The 19,464-nt window shown below is 39.8% G+C and overlaps 1 protein-coding gene across 1 annotated transcript; it reads left to right on the top strand.

Annotated features, from left to right (window-relative positions):
• Positions 1-989: 989 nt before the first annotated feature.
• Positions 990-18,729, top strand: LOC311007158 (uncharacterized protein; the record flags this gene model as incomplete). Its single annotated transcript, XM_084000246.1, has 15 exons — positions 990-1,116; positions 1,429-1,529; positions 2,106-2,196; positions 4,429-4,571; positions 4,703-4,797; positions 4,896-4,978; positions 5,961-6,086; positions 11,808-11,912; positions 12,251-12,357; positions 13,287-13,377; positions 15,720-15,862; positions 16,008-16,102; positions 16,608-16,690; positions 17,534-17,657; positions 18,702-18,729. The coding sequence occupies 15 exons, from the start codon at positions 990-992 to the stop codon at positions 18,727-18,729; spliced, it is 1,542 nt and encodes a 513-aa protein (XP_083856372.1).
• Between the last annotated feature and the right edge of the window lie 735 nt (positions 18,730-19,464).

Here is a 19,464-nt window from a genome sequence, read left to right as displayed (position 1 = left end):
AAAAAAGGTCAAAGGTCAAAGGTCTTTATTTTATCAATTTGCTCCATTCCAGTGTAATGTAGACAAAATGAGATGACGTTTCTCAGGGACTCGAAATACAACACACACTCCCCCCCCTCCCACCTCCATTTCCCCCACACATACCCACTCACTTATAAAATGTAGAGTACATTTTTTTAAAATAAAAATAGAGTAAGAATCTGGATTTAACAATGTTGACATAGAAATGTACTTTTAAAACTAAGGACTTTGACTCCAGTCTCTAAGTTCAGTCTAAGACTATTTGGACAAGACCTACCAAACTTTAAAATATATAACTTATACCTCTCTCCTTATTACCCATATAACTTAAAGACAATATGACATGGATTTATGATGTATTTTATAATATTTAAATTTAAACTGTGCATAATCTATGTTTTCCGCTGACTACTGAGTAAACACATTAAAACAAATGATGAAATAACAAGACATCAGGATAACAACACTTTGAGCTTCGTGGAAAATCATACACTGATCATACATTTTTAATAACTCATACATTTTTTAATAAGACTTTATTCTATCAGTGTAATTATAACTTTACAGATTATATTTGCCTCATATTTAGATTTCCACTCGCCCTGATCTCCATCAGCCTTCAAGGACACAGATCTTTGAGTGCTAGTTTAACTTTCTGGTACAATTTGTATTTGATGTTATCGCGGTTTAACTTAGATACCATGTTCCTTTTGATAGCGCTCACCTTCTCCTCTTATCTTGCCACATTGAGAGAAATCTTTGATGCACATTTATCACAGATGTGCGACGTGAACGTATAGACCTGCAGCTTTCAAGGATTTCTCACAGCTGCCATGTTGACACACTGTTATCTTCAGATTTGGTTGTTGTATGTAAGTTTGCCCTTGAGCTTGTGTGTTCAGCTCTCACCTGTCTAGACTATATAAATCGCACCTGGCTCTGTGAGGTTGACAGTCCTGGATTCGACCATGACCATGTACACTATCAGCTTCCTGTGCGCCTTGGGCCTCTTCGCCGCTCTGCAGGTGCCCGGCACCAGGGCAGAGATTGTGGATTTGGATGTGGAAATGTTGGTAAGTAAGAAAGAAACGTCAGGTTCGAGGAGCAATTTAATCCTGGAACAAATGATGAGCTTTATTCTTACAGTAGTAGATTTAAAAAAAAAAAAAAAATCTCAACAGATATTTGTGTATTTCTGATTTGAATGTGCAATAAATTAACTGCAATTTCTCTCTCTCATCTCTGAAAATCATCCTGGAAGGAAGGTGAGTGTTAGTAACTGAGATTCCTGCACCAATCTTCATTAACATTCAACAGTAGCAGCTGCCATTGTTTCTAAAATGATCATCATCTTGTTTTTTTTGTTGTTGTTTTGTTTTGTTTTTGTCCTTACTTGTGTTCATTCAGGAGACGTGTTCGCCTCCAACTCCGACCAGAGAGACATTGTGGACAAGCACAACGCGCTGAGGAGAGGTGTCCGTCCTTCTGCCAGCAACATGCTGAAGATGGTATTTAAAAAAACAAAATACAATTCAATTCAGTTCATTACAAGATAGTTTATTAATCCATAAAGGAAATTGTAGTGTCACAGCAGCAGCATCTTATACAGACAGACACAAAAGAAAACAACAACTATTAAATAAAACTGATTCAAATAATTACAACTCTAATTGAGATAAGAACAAACTATTGCACACTATTGATCATTAAAAAGCCTTATGGCCGCAAGCAGAAAAACCTCTCTGTGGGATCAGACTGTCACTGTGTGTGCTTTTTCTAAAAACCTCTAATGCATCGATTGGTTGACTGTCATTATTCATGATGGAATTCTTTTTTTTTTTTAAATAATAATAAATAAATGATGATTACTGTATACTTTCTTAAAGCACTGGAGGTCAGTGAAAACATCTGATCTGAATGTCTTAGTGCTTGATTTGATATTTCACACGCTTCCACCTTCACATCCCTGCAGAATAAACTGATTGTTAACACATTAGCATGCAGCTTTTTGAGACGATATGGCGTATAATATATAGTGCTGAGGTCGACATGTAGGCTACCGACTGCTCCTCTGCTCCCCACAGAGCTGGAACAGGGAGGCTGCAGCCAACGCTCAGCGATGGGCCAACACCTGCTCCATGAGACACAGCCCTGACAGCTCCAGAGACATCAGCAGTAAGTTCACAACTCCTCTCTGACTGTCTTTTCTTTTGTGTCACCAAAAGCTTTTAAAGAGTCGGTCTAACTCTCACCTTAGATGCACACAGCCACAGCTAGAAATTAAAATTAGTACTGATTATTAGGGCCACGGGCCATTGCACCGGGTACTGGCCCATAGCTGTAGGGGCCAGTGCCCGGGCGTATTCCACGTTTTGATAGGTCATATAGTTTTTGATCAATCCCTGATCAATGACCATGATCATTTTTGGAGAAATTATGAGGTTATAATGGGTGTGTATTGCACGGAATGTTCGTGTCAGAGTGTGTGACATCATCGGTTAGAGTGGGAGAAAGCCCAGAAAATTTTCAGATTTTTTTCTCTTTTCACACTCGGCCAGGCCACAATTTACACTCTACACACATGATTTTTTCCTAATTTGTAGACAAACTTGTTCTGTCTCTCACCATGTGCTCAAAATATCAGAGAGACTTACAGAATTTGAATTATCAGCCTTTGAGTGCGGCCACGTCTGTCTCTGCTCCTCATTGACTCCAATACAAAGATTTTCTGAGAGAAGCAGAACGGACCAATGTTTTAAACTTGCACGTGTCTCGAAAATATTTACTGTAGAAACAACAAATCGTACCAAATTTTTCAGGAAGTCCTTACAGCACCGTTGATCTGTGTTTTGTTCTGATAGGAGTTACCGTTTTGTCACAGTAAGCCTAAATGCGAGACCAGTGCAGAGGCAGAAAATCGCTCTTTTTCTCGACGTTTCTGTCTGCCTCAGCCTGGGGGGCCTCTATCGTCATTGGCAACCACCTCAAGTTGCCGTGGTAACCTCTGGCCAGAGCTCGTGAACTTCATAAACAATCCACCTGGCGCTCGTTTAAATGTATGTAAACACATACACGCTAAATCAGACTGACACAGGATGCAGCTCATAACATGTGTCAAGTCAGTCACACACACACAGACTCTAGAACCAGCTCTGGAAACTGTTCTCAGATCAGATTGAGCCACATTTACACAAACAGGTTTCATACAGTTCTCAGGTCAGACTTTATTCCTCCTGTTGCTCCCTGTTGTACTTAATTGACTTCTCTCTCAATGCTCTGTGCTTATTATGGGCTGCTTTTTTTTTTCTTTTTAAAAAAAACTTTTATACCATTGCTTCAGGCACCTTAGTTCAACCACACACACTAACACATACACACACACACACACACACACACACCAACACACAGGTAACTTCATGTGATTACAGTTACACACACACACACACACACACACACACACACACACACACACACACACACACACACACACATCAAAACACACAGGTAACATACACATGCGTGCGTATGTGCGCACTCCTCTCCCACACTCCAACACACACAGGTAACTTCATGTGATAAAAGTTAGAGACACACACACACACGCATTTACAGCTCCTCCATATCAGTGCTTATAGAAAGATGATCATGTGTCTGATCAGCTCTGTCTTGACCTGAAGATCGTGGGTTTGATTCCCATGTTGACAGAGACGGAATGCCCGGCAGTAGCCCCCGTGGGCCTATCAAAATTTCCCAGAGGAAATTTTCTAGTTCACAATGTTATGCTAGAAATTGACAGTATTTCTTTTTGAGTATTGAGTTATTTGGTGTAATGAGAGCGTGAAATCACCTAAATCAGCATCATGTGACGGTGAAATGTCACAGGCTAAGTTCAGGCTAATGAAATTACGTGGCATTCAGCAGCTATTTATGGCACCGTGTCCACCACGTCTGGAGTGTTCAACAGCAGAGAAATTCAGGGAATCATCAGGTGTTACAGCAATTATGTAATAATTGCGACAGGCCTAATAGTAGACATCTCTAACAATAATATTAAAGGATTTGTGGCTGAGACATACTGCATTATCACATCAGATTTTAAAGGTGATGCTCATAAGAGATGCCATTCAGTATATTGGGATTCAGGCTGATTTAAATGTAATTAAAGAGTCGTATGAAGCAAGGAAAACAAACTTAATGGAACTCATCAGTAATGTTGACTCAGTTGTGGTTGAGTTTACCTTTTAATTGAGTCTTTAATGTCGACTAATGAGCTGTAATGCAGGTTAATGAACTGCAGGGTTAGATTGTAGGATCAGTCCAGCAGTCTCAAGCTCACCGGTGTGTCGTTCTTAGCAAGTTTTGAATGATCGTGACCTATCTTTTTTTCTTTTTCTTTTTCGACTGCAGCTAGCGGTTGTGGAGAGAACCTGTACATGTCCAGCAACAAGAGACCCTGGAGCGAGGCCATCCAGTCCTGGTACGACGAGGTGAAGGACTACCGCTACGGAGTGGGCTCTGTGAACGGAGGCGTGATCGGACACTACACCCAGGTGAGGTTACATGCAGTCGGTTTCCAACATCACCAGTTGCTGCTGTTTTGTTTTGTTTAAAAAGAGCAGATCATTAAAAACTCTTTGTGACCGAGCTCCTTGTGATTCTTGTATTTTGCCTCTCTGCTCAGCTCGTTTGGTACAGATCCAACCTGATTGGCTGTGCCATGGCCCACTGCCCCAACTCCCAGTACAAGTACTTCTACGTCTGCCATTACTGTCCTCCGTAAGTCAGAAATATTCTGTTATATAACTATATACGACTCTTTTGAAAATTATGATTGCACCTTAAATGTACATGATTATATCTGGTCTACGTTACAGTGGAAACTACCAGTACACTCACCCCTACAAATCAGGACGCCCCTGCGGTGACTGCCCCAATGCCTGCGACAACAAACTGTGCAGTAAGTGGCAAATACTGATACTATTGTTGTGAATGAGAGTGGTAGATTGGAGCGTACATAATAATCCTTTTTAAACACACATCAGAGGCCAATGAATGAACAAGATAATAATAATAACTTGGTGACAATAAAATGAGACCAAATCAGTTGATGAGGAAGTGAGTGAAAGCACCAAAGTTTCTGAGAGCACAGATGGAAAGAAAACATTTAAGTATCAACAGAATAAATTAGTAAAACAGAATTTAGTATGAGTGGATGTCTTTTCTTTTCTTTTTTAGATAGTGGAGATAAACTTTTTTTCTGTCTCTGTAATACATTTTAAAGGGAACATATTATGGAAATATCACTTTTTGAAGGCTCTTTCACATATATTTGGGTGTTTGTCTTGCCTTGCAGCCTGCAAAATGCGAGAATTGACAAAAAAAAAACTGTAATGTGCAGGCTCCCTAGATTGAAATCCATGTGGTTTTACGATCTGTTCCCTCAGTTGTCTTCCAGTGATAACTAGTTTTCAAATTTGCATAACCCCCCCCTATCTATATCTATATCTATATCTATAAAATTATTTGTACAGTACATTTCATGGATAAATTGCAGCTCAGATTATTATGTAATTAGTAGTAAGAATGCAAAAACATTTTTGGCCCTGCACACTGAGATTTGACTGAACTACGTATGTGCTTGTATGGTTTATTCAGGGGCTAAAAACAGTTATTAAACTGAGGGATTCTGTGCTTTTTCTTCCTACTGTGAGAATATAGTTTAACTAGGCAAAACAGAAGTGGGGCTTTCAACATTACTCACTAGACACATGTATATTAAACTTTTAGTGAGATTTACAAATGGTTACAGACTGAAATCTGTGAGTACCAGCCAGGGTAGTAAGGGTGAAAAAACAAAAATCTAGTTTGTTTAATTTCATTTTTCGTACAGTCCTTAGATACAGTACATGCATTAATTTTGTCCCTCCCCCTCTCCTCAGCCAACCCCTGTCCCTACACCGACAAGTACAGCAACTGTCCTGAACTGAAGGAGCAGTCCGGCTGCAGCAACAGCAACGTGGCCTCCTGGTGTCCCGCCTCCTGCAAGTGCACCAGCCAGATCATTTAAATGCCACATGCTCCTCCCACGGGCTCTGACTCATCGGTCAGTTTAAATAAAGCTTCTCATCATTCACACGTTTGAGTTTGTGTTTCTTATTCTCAGTTTATACAGTACCCACGAATGTCAATGACAAATAGATAAGTGAAAATAGATAAGTGCTTCCCGCTGATTTAATACTTGACCTGATCAGTAAACAGCAGAGATCAAGGCGGAAATTTACTTTGGCGCACGACCTCTCTGGACAAACACAGCAGGGGCCGTTTGACTGTGTAAGAGGTGTCAGCGGCGCACGAACCAGGAAAGGAGAACACGCTGAACTGGGAGGATCTGGCAGAGGTGGAAAAAAGTGAAAGTAAATTCCCGAACCGTTGATTGTGTTCCATGAAACTGTGGACCACTCCTCTTCACTGGCTTGGTGAAGTCCCTTGATATTGGTACATACATGTTGAATGGGTGAAATATCTGGCGACTATGCACTGAGGCCATGCAAGAACTGGGATGTTCACAGCTTCCAGGAATTGTGTACATAACACACTGCAACATGAGGCAATGCTGGCTAACGAGTGGTACTACAATGGATCTCAGGATCTGTATGTGTGTGTGTGTCCTTTGTGTTTACAAAGAAGTACAATTACATCTTTTACTGAACTAACAAAACACTGGAGTAAAGACAAGAGTGTTGCATTTACAGATTTGTTCCATTTAATTTAACTTGAGATGAATCTATTGAGTTTTTGATTGAAAACAGTAAATCTACTACTGCACAACAAAGCAGGAAAACAAGTGCTGATAATATGATGGGATGTAAGCACAGGTAGCAGCTACTTGCAGGGTGTTTCCGCCTGACGCGCCTCCGACGTTGCCAGCAGGGAAGCTGCAGGGTCGTCAGCCGGGAGCCACCCTTCATTGACGTTTCGCTCCATTATTCCCGGAACATCTCGCGGTGGTAGAGCCAACGGTAGGGACGTCTCCCTACCGCCCCCTGCAGCTTCCCCTAGGACCCTTGTTTTCCCCACGCCTTGTCCTTTCTTTTCAGCCAGAGCCAAAAGCTTGCTCTTTCTGCCTCTTCTGCCAGTTCCTTGAGGGGCTGAGGGGGACCATAGTATGATGTCTGGTCTCAGAGAAGTTGTCATTATTTCAGTCGGGACCTTGAGCTGCCGATCAATGTCCACTCTTAGATTCTAGACAGCTCCAGATGTTAGCAATGATTTTCTGTCCCTTTGGCCGATGTTCTGAGCCCCTTCTCCTTGTCCAACGAAATGGATCAGCCAAAAGAGAAAATGGAACATTTTAATGTAAAAAGTCTTAAAATGTGGAGCATATGATTTATCAATATTGAATATATTGTTTTTGTGCAGAGACAGTCAAGAAGTTTCTCCGGCTTCAATCTAAAGACATGCACGCTGGGTTAATTGGCATCTGTGAAGTGACTAAAGACCTACATGTAACAGTAGGATGAGTTATTGTTGCTGAGAAACAGAAACTTTAAGCTTTGAATGTCTGAAGTTGTCCTTCTGGGCAGCACAGTCTTCCCTCCGTGACCAGCAGGGGGTCCTTCATCGCGTCACCTGCGACTCTCCTTTCAAGCTGCATGCTTTTACTCTCTTACTCTTGCATACCAACACATCTGAGGCTGAGAGAGCGCGCCTCTCTTCAGGGGTCCGCCGCGCATGCTGCGGCTGCACAGCGGGCTCCCCGGCTCAAATGAGGCTGTGTTTGTGTGCGCTGCGCTCAGTGCAGTCCACGTTCGAGAAGCACAGACGGTCACGGATGTACGAGATCAGCTGGTTGGAACTCATCCAGACCGGCTCTTGTTGTGGTTTTCTTTTTTTGTGTGCACAGGCCTGTCTTTAGGTTTCCACTCTGCACTTAGAGCAGAGGTTTGTTTTCATTTTCACTCATGAAATAACCTCTAATTTCAACACTTGAGAGCAATAGTTAATACACTGCCACACTGTCACATGCGCTGCTATTGTGTTGTTGTGTAAGTGTCCTTACGATGCAAAAATGAATTTCTCTTAAAAGTCTAAACTGAATTCTGCACCTGGGATTTGAATATGTGCATCAAATTAGGCTGAAAAACATTGACAGACTTCTGTCTTTTGTGTGAACAACTGTGAAACATGATTCCCTTTGCAATTTACCTACATGTAGACTAGAGGAAGCCATTGATGCCTTAAAGTAAGATGAACTTCCACATCAACATATTGTGTCATCACCCAGTTTGTACTCAGTTATCACCACTGTCCATGTGGAAACAAACAGGACAGGACTGCAGAGTTACTCTGAGCATTGATAACACAAAACAAAAGGGCAGAGCGCCACCTACTGAAACTCAAACCTCTGGTGTCACAACATTGGACACATACAGTTTTTGACAGAGGAGGTGTGGCCAAGAAAAAAAACTGTGTAGCAGCAAAGCTAAAAACAAGCAAGACTAGAATTACAACTCTGTGGTTGTGCACCTTTGCAAACCAGTCCAGTAGTTTACACACAACTATGTCCAGACTCAAAGTAGAATTTGAAGTGTATTTCATCATAATTAGCACTAATTTAATCTACTTAAAAAAGCCACATTTTTTGGCTGAAAACACAATAATTCTCCTCCCTCTCTCCCTCCCTCCCTCCCTCCCTCCCTCCGCCGGCAGCTCTGTACCTCAGTTTTTTCATCTTCCGTAGCCTGCTCGCGTCCACATAGCGTTTCTTCATCTTACGGCTGCTGCTGCTGCTGCTGCTGCTGCTGCTGCTGCTGCTGCTGCCTCCTCCGTCCTGTCGGCGGAGGAGAGGAGAGGAGAGGAGAGGAGAGGAGAGGAGAGGAGAGTAAACAGAGGGCGAGGAGGGAAAAGGGAGAAAAGAAAGGAGAAAGACAGAGAAACAGAGAGGGAGATGATGTCTCTTTGTGGGAGAAGATGCTCAGTTCAACCTGTGATGCACAATACAGGCTGTGCGCATGGGCAGTGGAAATTGTACCAACAAGTTGCCATCGCAGGAGGGGAGCAGATCAACACTGAGGACACTGCACTCAGCCTGATGTTTTTTTTCATTCATACATTTAATTTTGATAGCCAGTTATATTTTCATTTGTTGTCAAGTATATTTTCTGAGTATCTGTAGTACTTTACATCTATGTTGTTTTTTGTTTTATTATTAGTTTAGGACCCTGCTTATTACTTTTATACATCTATTTTTCATATGACTTTGATGTCCCTACACTTAAACAGAAAAATATTCATTTATGACTCAACTTCTATGAAGTGCTCTTATTTTGAAAAAAAAGGAAAAGAAAAAAGTGACAGACCATTGACCTAATTCATTCAGACTCATTTAAATGTTTGTTTATGACCACTTCTGGAGGTTTATCCTGGTTCTACAGGTTTTAGAGCTACAGTCAGGTTGTTTCATGGTCATTGTTGATGTGAATGTGAAAAAATAAAACAATGTTGACATAGAAATGTACTTTTGAAACTATTTTTAAAATCAAGTAGGACTTTGACTCCAGTCTCTAAGTTCAGTCTAAGACTATTTGGACAAGACCTACCAAACTTTAAAATACATAACGTATAGCTCTCTCCTTATTACCCATATATGTGACATGAATTTATGATGTATTTTATAATATTTAAATTTAAACTGTGCATACTCGCTGTGTTTTCCGCGGACTACTGAGTAAACACATTAAAACAAATGATGAAATAACAAGACATCAGGATTACAACACTTTGAGCTTCATCTCTAGCTTTCGTAGAACATCTAAACATTTTTAATAAATCATACATGTTGCATTTTTTAGGAAGACTTTATTCTATAAGGGTAATCATTTAGATTTCCACTCGCCCTGATCTCCATCAGCCTTCAAGGACACAGATCTTTGGGGGTTAGTTTAACTGTCTGTTGTAATTCTAGTGTGATAGCGCTCACCTTTGTGGTATCTTGATGGGTTGATGTGTTGATGATTATGTACATTTTCTAACTCGAAAAACTCCACTTTCTTCAAACAGAACTATGTAGGTTACCAGGATGTTCATTAACTAAAACAACACATAACCTGTTGAATTTACCCTCTAGTATTTAACATCTTGACCAAGTAGTAACCCTTTAGGCTAACATAAACATAGACGGGACAAACCAAATACAGGTGTCCAGAAAACATGTCTTAATCTCTAACATAAACATTTAGCCTTTAGGCCAAACAAAACATAACAGCCATTTTCCTTTAGGCAAGAAAAGAACACAAAAACGATAAAGATAATACAAAAACATAAAAGTAAAGAATTTCAAGTGGATAATACGCTACACTTTCTCTTCTTATCTTGCCACTAGGGATGTCACGATTACTTGTTTTCACAATTAAAGCAGAAGTAAGTGATATATTTGTGTTAATATAAGTCTTAAATAGTTATATCTTCCGACAGCAATCACTTACATAGAGTGTTTGGACTGAAACACGGGTCTGTCAGTCACTTTGCTCTGCTCTGAGCCGAAGAGAAAACATTTATCGTATCCTACAGTTTTTATCCAATGAGGAGAGAGAACGGCATGCAGGGCTGTGTGTGCAGCCAAGGAACGCCGTGAATGTGGTGACGTAGGGACGAGGACTGTTATGGTGCGTTCAAGGAAACTCGTAACTTCCGACCGGTGAAGTCGTACCAGATCGAACTGGTACGACTTCACAGGTCGGAAGTTACGAGTGGCCGTTATAGTGACTTTCATCGGTAAAACAGGTCGGAAAAACACGAGTGGGTTGCCTGGAACGCTACAAAGTCGTAAGTTGTGACTTGAAGCTGTAATTTACGATTTCAAAAGCCTGCCTGGAACGCAGCATTAGCGAAAACGACCGGACCACTTACTTCTGCTTTAATTGCGATATTAAACGCCACAATTAATTTATCGTAAAGATTCCAAAAAAAGACTGTGTCGGAACCAAGTAAATGTAAATGCACAGATACTGGTCCGTTTACCTAACGTAACACTGAACTGGTATGAGTTTAAATGTTAGCATGTCATGTGTAATAAAAATAAACTTAAACATTTGTTGTAGATGACAATTCACTTTATGCACAGCTACACTACTTCCTGAAATAAACCAGCTCGTTTAATTCCTGTTTTACATTATTGGACCAATTGATTAATCCAGGTGTGTCTGAGTAGTCACAGTGGTCAGACACACCTGGATTAATCAGTTGGTCCAATAATGTAAGACAGGAATTAAACGAGCTGGTTTATTTCAGGAAGTAGTGTAGCTGTGCATAAAGTGAATTAATGACTTGAGTATTTCAAATATTTCCCATTGGGGATTAATAGTTGGCCCTTTGTTAATAGATACTTCAAATATTTTGTGTAAATAATTAGTACCGGTAATGTAATTATATTTTGAATATATATGATTTTACACATTTATAGTGTTGTGAAATTAATAAATGCATAATAATCGTGATAATCGTAATACCGTGATTATTTCTCTGACAATAAGAAAATCTATAATCGTGACATCCCTACTTGCCACATTGAGAGAAATCTTGATGCACATTATTTATCACAGATGTGCGGTGTAAACGCAGACCTGCAGCTTTTTAAGGATTTCTCACAGCTGCCATGTTGACACACTGTTATTTATCTTTAGATTTGGTTATTGTACATATGAAAACTAGTTTGCCCTTGAGCTTGTGTGTTCAGCTCTCACCTGCCCAGACTATATAAATCGCACCTGGCTCTGTGAGGTTGACAGTCCTGGATTCGACCAAGACGATGTACACTCTCAGCTTCCTGTGCGCCTTGGGCCTCTTCGCCGCTCTGCAGGTGCCCGGCACCGGGGCGTGGGATTTCTTTGTAAGTAAGAAAGAAATGTTAGGTCCAAGGAGCAATTTAATCCTGGACACAATTGATGAGCTTTATTCTTAGTATTTTTTTTTTTTTTTTTTTAATTCTCGACAGATATTTGTGTATTTCTGATTTGAAAGTGCAATAAATTAACTTCAATTTTCTCTCTCTCATCTCTGAAAATCATCCTGGAAGGGGGGGGATGAGGAAGGTGAGTGTTTGTAAATGAAATGCCTGCATCAATTTTCATGGACATTCAACAGTAACAGCTGCCATTGTTTCTAAAATGATCATCATCTTGTTTTGTTTTTTTGTTGTTGTTCTTTTGTTTTTGTCTTTACTTGTGTTCAGAATCACATTCAGGAGGAGACTCCAACAACGACCAGAGAGAGATTGTGGACAAGCACAACGAGCTGAGGAGAGGTGTCCGTCCTACTGCCAGCAACATGCTGAAGATGGTATTTAAAAACACATACATATACAATTAATTTCAATTCAATTCAACACAAGATACTTTATTATTCCATAAAAGGAAATTGTAGTGTCACAGCAGCAGCATCTTACTGTATGCAGACAGACACAAAAAGAAAAGAACAACTATTAAAGCCCCTGTACGGAGCTTTTAACTGGATACGCAAAAGTCTCTGGTTTCTGCTGATGTGTCTCTGTTACCTACAACAGCAAATGAGCCCATCAGTGTGAAGATACGCTATTTCTAAGTAGTCTAATTCTATACCTCTGGAAGGCATGGTCGGGTCGGACCACTGACGAAGAAAGCGATACGAATAGATACATTACGCTGCTAAAAAAAAAAAAAAAAAAGCAAGTCCCGTCTTCTTTCCGACGTTTCCAAAACAAATCTACACAAACGTCTTCATGACCGTGGGAAATGCAGTCTTCATTCCGGCAAAACACCACCACTTTCGTCCACAGGGGCCGCCAAAATCAACACTAAATGAAAAGTCTGTACAGGGGCTTTAAATAAAACAGATGTATAATACTCAAATTGAGATAAGAATAAATTATTGCTTTTGATCATTAAAAAGCCTTATGGCCGCAGGCTGAAAAACCTCTCTGTGGGATCAGCCTGTCACTGTGTGTGCTTTTTCTAAAAACCTCTAATGCATCGATTGGTTGACTGTCATTATTCATTCGTTTTAATAATAGGTGAATGATGATTATTGTATAGTTTCTCAAAGCACTGGAGGTCAGTGAGAACATTTGATCTTAGTGTAACTTGATTTGATATTGCACACGCTTCCACCTTCACATCACTGCAGAATAAATTGATTGTTAACACATTAGCACGCAGCTTTTTGAGACGATATGGCGTATAATATATAGTGTTGAGGTCGACATTCACCGACTGCTCCTCTGCTCCCCACAGAGCTGGAGCAGCGAGGCTGCAGCCAACGCTCAGCGATGGGCCAACGTCTGCTCCCTGGAACACAGCCCCGACAGCTCCAGAGTGATCAGCTGTAAGTTCACAACACCACCAACCTCTCTCTCTCTGTCTCTCTGTCTTTGTGTCACCATATATACCTTTTAACCTTTGTCTTGTGTCAGCTTTCTACTGCCATCTATGGTGTTCGGGTCCGTTTTGACCCGTGTTTTAAATCAGCTGTAAAATACACTAAAAACATTTTTTTCCCTTCAATTTGTTTTTCTTCTCTTGGTGACATTGTTAGGCTTCCTTATCCATGAAAATATTGGTCTTAATATTTTTGGTGTGGTTCCCTGGGCCTTTTTTGTCCGTATACCCCTTGATTTCAATTCAACCTTCCTCTTGTCAGCTTTCTGCTGCCATCTATGGTGTTAGGGTCAGTTTTGACCCGAGTCTTAAATCAGCTGTAAAACACACTAAAACAATTATTTATCATCCCATTTGTTTCTCATCTTTTGGTTACATTGTTAGACTTCTTTATCCATGAAAAGGTTGGTTTTGCACTTGTGATTTCAGTTTTAACTGTCATTATTGTTCTTATTGTATTAACCGGGTCAAAATTGACCCTAACACCACAAATGTCATAATTTTAACCCGAGCATTTTAGAATTTTGTGAAAAATTTTTTTTGTTTTATTTTGTTTAAATTGAGGTTCCTGACAAAGTCAAAAAGCCTTGATGCTATAAACAAATTTATGTGGTAGTTGTATGCATTTAAAACCTGAAAACCAGAGAAAGGTTAAGGAGTCGGTCTAACTCTCACCTCAGATGCACGCAGCCACAGAAGCCAGAATTAAAATTAAAATTAAAATTACTGATTATTCACAATGTTATGCTAGAAATTGACAGTATTTCTTTTTGAGTATTGAGTTATTTGGTGTAATGAGAGCGTGAAATCACCTAAATCAGCATCATGTGACGGTGAAATGTCACAGGCTAAGTTCAGGCTAATGAAATTAGAAATTCAGCAGCTATTTATGGCACCGTGTCCACCACGTCTGGAGTGTTCAACTGCAGAGAAATTCAGGGAAACATCAGGCGTTACAGCGAATAACCTTAAATGTGCAGACTAGTGTCACGTAGCAGTTTTTGTGTTTACCTCTAATGCACCTTGACTGAATCAAATACCAGCATACTTTATTAGCTACACCTATAAAAACCTCAGGTCATACTTAGGGTTGGTGCTGTGGAAACGTCTTCACAAGCTACAACCTGAATAGAAGATAGGGCGGCCACAATCGTGACATTTTAACTGACGATTAATTGCCATACAGATAATTGTGATTAACGATTTTATTGCTTTTTTCTAAACATTTTATGGCACTATTATAGTATTAGCCTGAAAACATAGTTTAATAATACATGTTCACCTTATAAAGAGGAAGAAGAGGAGCCATTTAGTAGCATGGCACATTGGAACATATTAATAAAAATTGCATTTCTGTATTTCCTTTAGGCTTTGCAACTAAATCCATGATGGTAATGTCAATAAATGCTCACTGAAATGCAGTTGTTGAATATTAGAAATTAAGCGCCTCGAGATAAACATATTGTGGTGCTCCACTCATTAAACCATAGCAGAAAAAAGGGGGCGCAACGTCATGATGTCATTAAAAGAGGACCATTCGAACCTCAAACAGTGGAAAGCGATGAGGAAATTGTGATGGAAATATGAATTTTTCTGTAGTTTCATCCAGCTGTTTTTATACAGAATTATGCAAAACGATTGCGGTTTAGAGGTGAACCTCATAAGAGATGCCATTCAGTATATTGGGATTCAGGCTGATTTAAATAATTTAAATTAAAAAACAAACTTAATGGAACTCATCAGTAAAGTTGACTCAGTTGTGGTTGAGTTTACCTTTTAATTGAGTCTTTAATGTAATGTCGACCAATGAGCTGTAATGCAGGTTAATGGACAGTAGGGTTAGAAGGTGTTGTTAATCAGTCAGGACGGTGCGCTTGTTTTGTTTGTCTTAAGCTCACCGTTGTGTCTGTCTTAGCAGGTAGGTGTAACTTTTTCTTAAATGGCATATATGACTTTGGTTTGTTTTATGTGACAAAGTCGATCAAGGGCGGGGATCAAGATGAGTGATTATCATATATTAAAACAACTTAACTTTATCAAGGCTACATCAAAAATGGTATATATTTGGGGGGATGTTATGTTATGCCTCAAATTGATAGGACAGTCAGAGAGAGACAGGAAACCCAGTGAGCTGTGACACCCTTAACTGAAGTGATTATTATTGATTTCAAGGAGAGAGTGTGAGCAGTAGAGATCATTTACTTCCTTTGATGTGTGGTTGTGAGTTGAACGCATGATCGTGACCTTTAATTATTCCTCTTTTTCTTAATTTTTCTTTTTCGACTGCAGCTAGCGGTTGTGGAGAGAACCTGTACATGTCCAGCAACAAGAGATCCTGGAGCGAGGCCATCCAGTCCTGGTACGACGAGGTGGACGACTACGAATACGGAGTGGGCTCTGTGAACGGAGGCGTGATCGGACACTACACCCAGGTGAGGTTACGTGCAGTTGGTTTATTCCGTACATCACCAGTTGCTGCTGTTCAAAAAATAAAAAATAAAAGCAGATCATTGAAGAAAGTTAAAACTCTTTGTGACCGAGCTCCTTGTGATTCTTGTATTTTGCCTCTCTGCTCAGGTTGTTTGGTACAGATCCAACCTGATTGGCTGTGCCATGGCCCACTGCCCTCACGCCGATTACGAGTACTACTACGTCTGCCAGTACTGTCCTCCGTAAGTCAGAAATATTCTGTTATATAACTATATACAGTAGGCCTATGTCTCTTTTGTTAATGAAAATTATGATCTCACTTTAAATGTACATAATTATCCTGTTACGTATGTATTATTAATATAATTAGGCAGTTTAAAGGAAAATTAAGAATGGAAGACTCAATTTTCCTTCTTCTCATAAAAGTGACATGTTTTTTGTTCATTTCAGACCATGACAGCCTTCTCCAATTTATATTCTAACACAAGTATTGTTGAAAAGATCACCAGAAGCACTTTGCAGAAAGATGACTAATTGAGTGGATGCAACAATAGAGCTTGAATGCGATTTTTTTTTTAAAAAGGGCAATTTACATCTAATTTCTTCCTATTCCTTCCTGAGTGGTCATTAAATAGTCACTCAAAGGTGCTGTGGCTTCTCAGATCAAATCTGCGACATGTTTGGGTTGATAACCATCTTTATGCTGTGGTGTTTAATATTTGACGGTTGTTACGGTCTACGTTTCAGTGGAAACTACCAGTACACTCACCCCTACAAAGCAGGACCCTCCTGCGGTGACTGCCCCAACGACTGCGACAACAAACTGTGCAGTAAGTGGCAAATACTGAGCTGGAGAGATGAGAGTGGTAGATTGGAGCGTACATAATAATCCTTTTTAAACACACATCAGAGGCCAATGAATGAACAAGATAATAATAATAACTTGGTGACAATAAAATGAGACCAAATCAGGTCAAAAGGCCAAAAAAAATAAAATAAAATTTGAAAATACATAAGTTGATGAGGAAGTGAGTGAAAGCACCAAAGTTGTGAGAGCACAGATATCAGATATCAACAGAATAAATGAGTAAAACATAATTTAGTATGAGTGGATGTCTTTTTCTTTCATTTTTTAGATAGTGGAGATAAACTAGAATAGATGCAGCTTCTTAGTCATCTTCTAATTACTGTTTACCCTTTTTTCCTGTCTCTGTAATAAGTTTTAATATTTATAAAATTATTTGTACAGTACATTTCATGGATAAATTGCAGCTCAAACTAAGACTATTATGTAATTACTAGTAAGAATGCAAAAACATTTTTAGCCCTGCACACTGAGATTTGACTGAACTATGTGCTTGTATGGTTTATTTATTATAGTTATTAAACTGAGGGGTTATGTGCTTTTTCTTCCTGCTGTGAGGATATAGTTTGACTTGTTAGGCAGAACAGAAGTGGGCCTTTTAACATTACTCACTGGGCACATACATGTATATATTAAACTTTAGCTATCTTGGTGAGATTTACAAATGGTTACATGAAAAAGACTGAAATCTGCTGAGTACCAGGGTAGTAAGGGTGAAAAAACAAAAATCTAGTTTGTTTAATTTCATTTTTCGTACAGTCCTTAGATACAGTATATGCATTAATTTTGTCCCTCTCCCTCCCCTCAGCCAACCCCTGTCCCCACACCGACCAGTACAGCAACTGTCCTGAACTGAAGGAGGAGTGGAGCTGCAGCAACAGGGACGTGGCCTCCTGGTGTCCCGCCTCCTGCCAGTGCACCAGCCAGATCAAGTAAATGCCACATGCTCCTCCCACGGGCTCTGACGCATTGAGATCGTTTTAAATAAAGATTCTCATCTTACACACGTTTGAGTTTGTGTTTCTTATTCTCAGCTTGTACGGCATACCCACGAATGTCACCTCTTTGTGTTAGCTGGAAAATAGATAAGTGCTTCCCCACTGATTTAATACTTGACCTGATCAGTAAACAGCAGAGATCAAGGCGGAAATTTACTTTGGCGCACGACCTCTCTGGACAAACACAGCAGGGGCCGATTGACTGTGTGAGAGGTGTCAGCAGCGCACGAACCAGGAAAGGAGAACACGCTGAACTGGGAGGATCTGGCAGAGGTGGAAAAAAGTGAAAGTAAATTCCCCAAACGTGAGCCAAAAAAAGGCCACAGTGTTAAGGCCACACCTGTGGGCCGATACTACTAATAATATATAATCAGCCCTGAATCCGATATTCTGCATTGTGCAGTAACATGGGTATAAACATGTGACTGATTAAATGTTTTAAGACAATGAAAACACTCAGTTTAATCTTGACTAACGGCAACCTGAGTTAGATCTGGGCGCAGTCGAGGATGTTATGTGAACTGGTCTGAGCTGCCAGGATTCCACAGGAAGCTGGAGAGGTGACTTCCTGTTACATAAGATTTTGAAATGCATTTATTTCTCAAATTCGAAGGAGGAATTGAGCCCTAAAATATAAACCTAAGAATAGCCAGCGTTGGAATGTAAGTGTACAGTACGAATGTGTATTTACTCCAAGTACTGCACTTATGTACCGTTTACTAAAAGCACAGTTTTGATGCACTACAACTTTATGATACTACTTCAATTTCAAAAGCAAACACTGTGTTTTTTTACTCCTCTACATTCATCTGACTTCTGTCGTTAGCTATTCAGGATATTTTGCAAATTATATTATTAATTAATATTTTTTATTTATTTAGTTGATTTTATTATCAATGTAACAGAGATATTTCAAATAGCTTTCAAAGCAAATCGTCTTTTTCTCAAATCAACTTCTTTTGTGTTGTTCTGTTGCAGCGACATCGCCTTGAAATTCCTGCTGTAATCAAATGTGGCTTGAATTGTCTTCTTAAAATGTATGTTTTTGCAGATTAAACTGACTGAAACTGCCGCAAAAATGTTGCTCACACTCAAATGCATCAGTGAAAGTGATCATAAGCCCTTTAGGTTTAAGTTAAACTTCTTACATGGACACTGACTTAAGATATAAACTTTTGTTTTTGCTCCTATAGAGTTGAAATCTAATCCTTTTCCCAAACACACAATAAGCTTCTTTCTCAAAAATGTTTCCCCCATTTGTGCCTGGTAAATGTCTCTGATTGGTTAGAATTAAAAGCCACTTTAAAATGAGTACTTTTATTCTGAAAAAAGTTGTTTTTTTAGGAACTGAACTGTGTGTGATTTGAACTACAGATGTGGGGGCGTCCTCCTTTGTACAGACTCAATCAGGTTGTTGATTGTGTTCCATGAAACTGTGGACCACTCCTCTTCGCCGGCTCGGTGAAGTCCCTGGATATTGGAAAGACTTATAACATGCAGTCGCACACGCACGCCCAGGGCACTTACATACTACATGTTGAATGGGTGAGATATCTGGCGACTACGCAGGCCATGCAAGAACTGGGATGTTCATAGCTTCCAGGAATTGTGTACATAACACACCGCAACATGAGGCAACACTGGCTAACGAGTGGTACTACAATGGATCTCAGGATCTGTATGTGTGTGTGTGTGTCCTTTGTGTTTGGAAAGAAGTCCTACATCTTTTACTGAACAAAAA

Source organism: Trachurus trachurus (genome assembly GCF_905171665.1).
Source record: "Trachurus trachurus genome assembly, chromosome: 24".
Lineage (NCBI taxonomy): Eukaryota > Metazoa > Chordata > Actinopteri > Carangiformes > Carangidae > Trachurus > Trachurus trachurus.
This window is presented reverse-complemented; position numbering and strand designations above follow the sequence as displayed.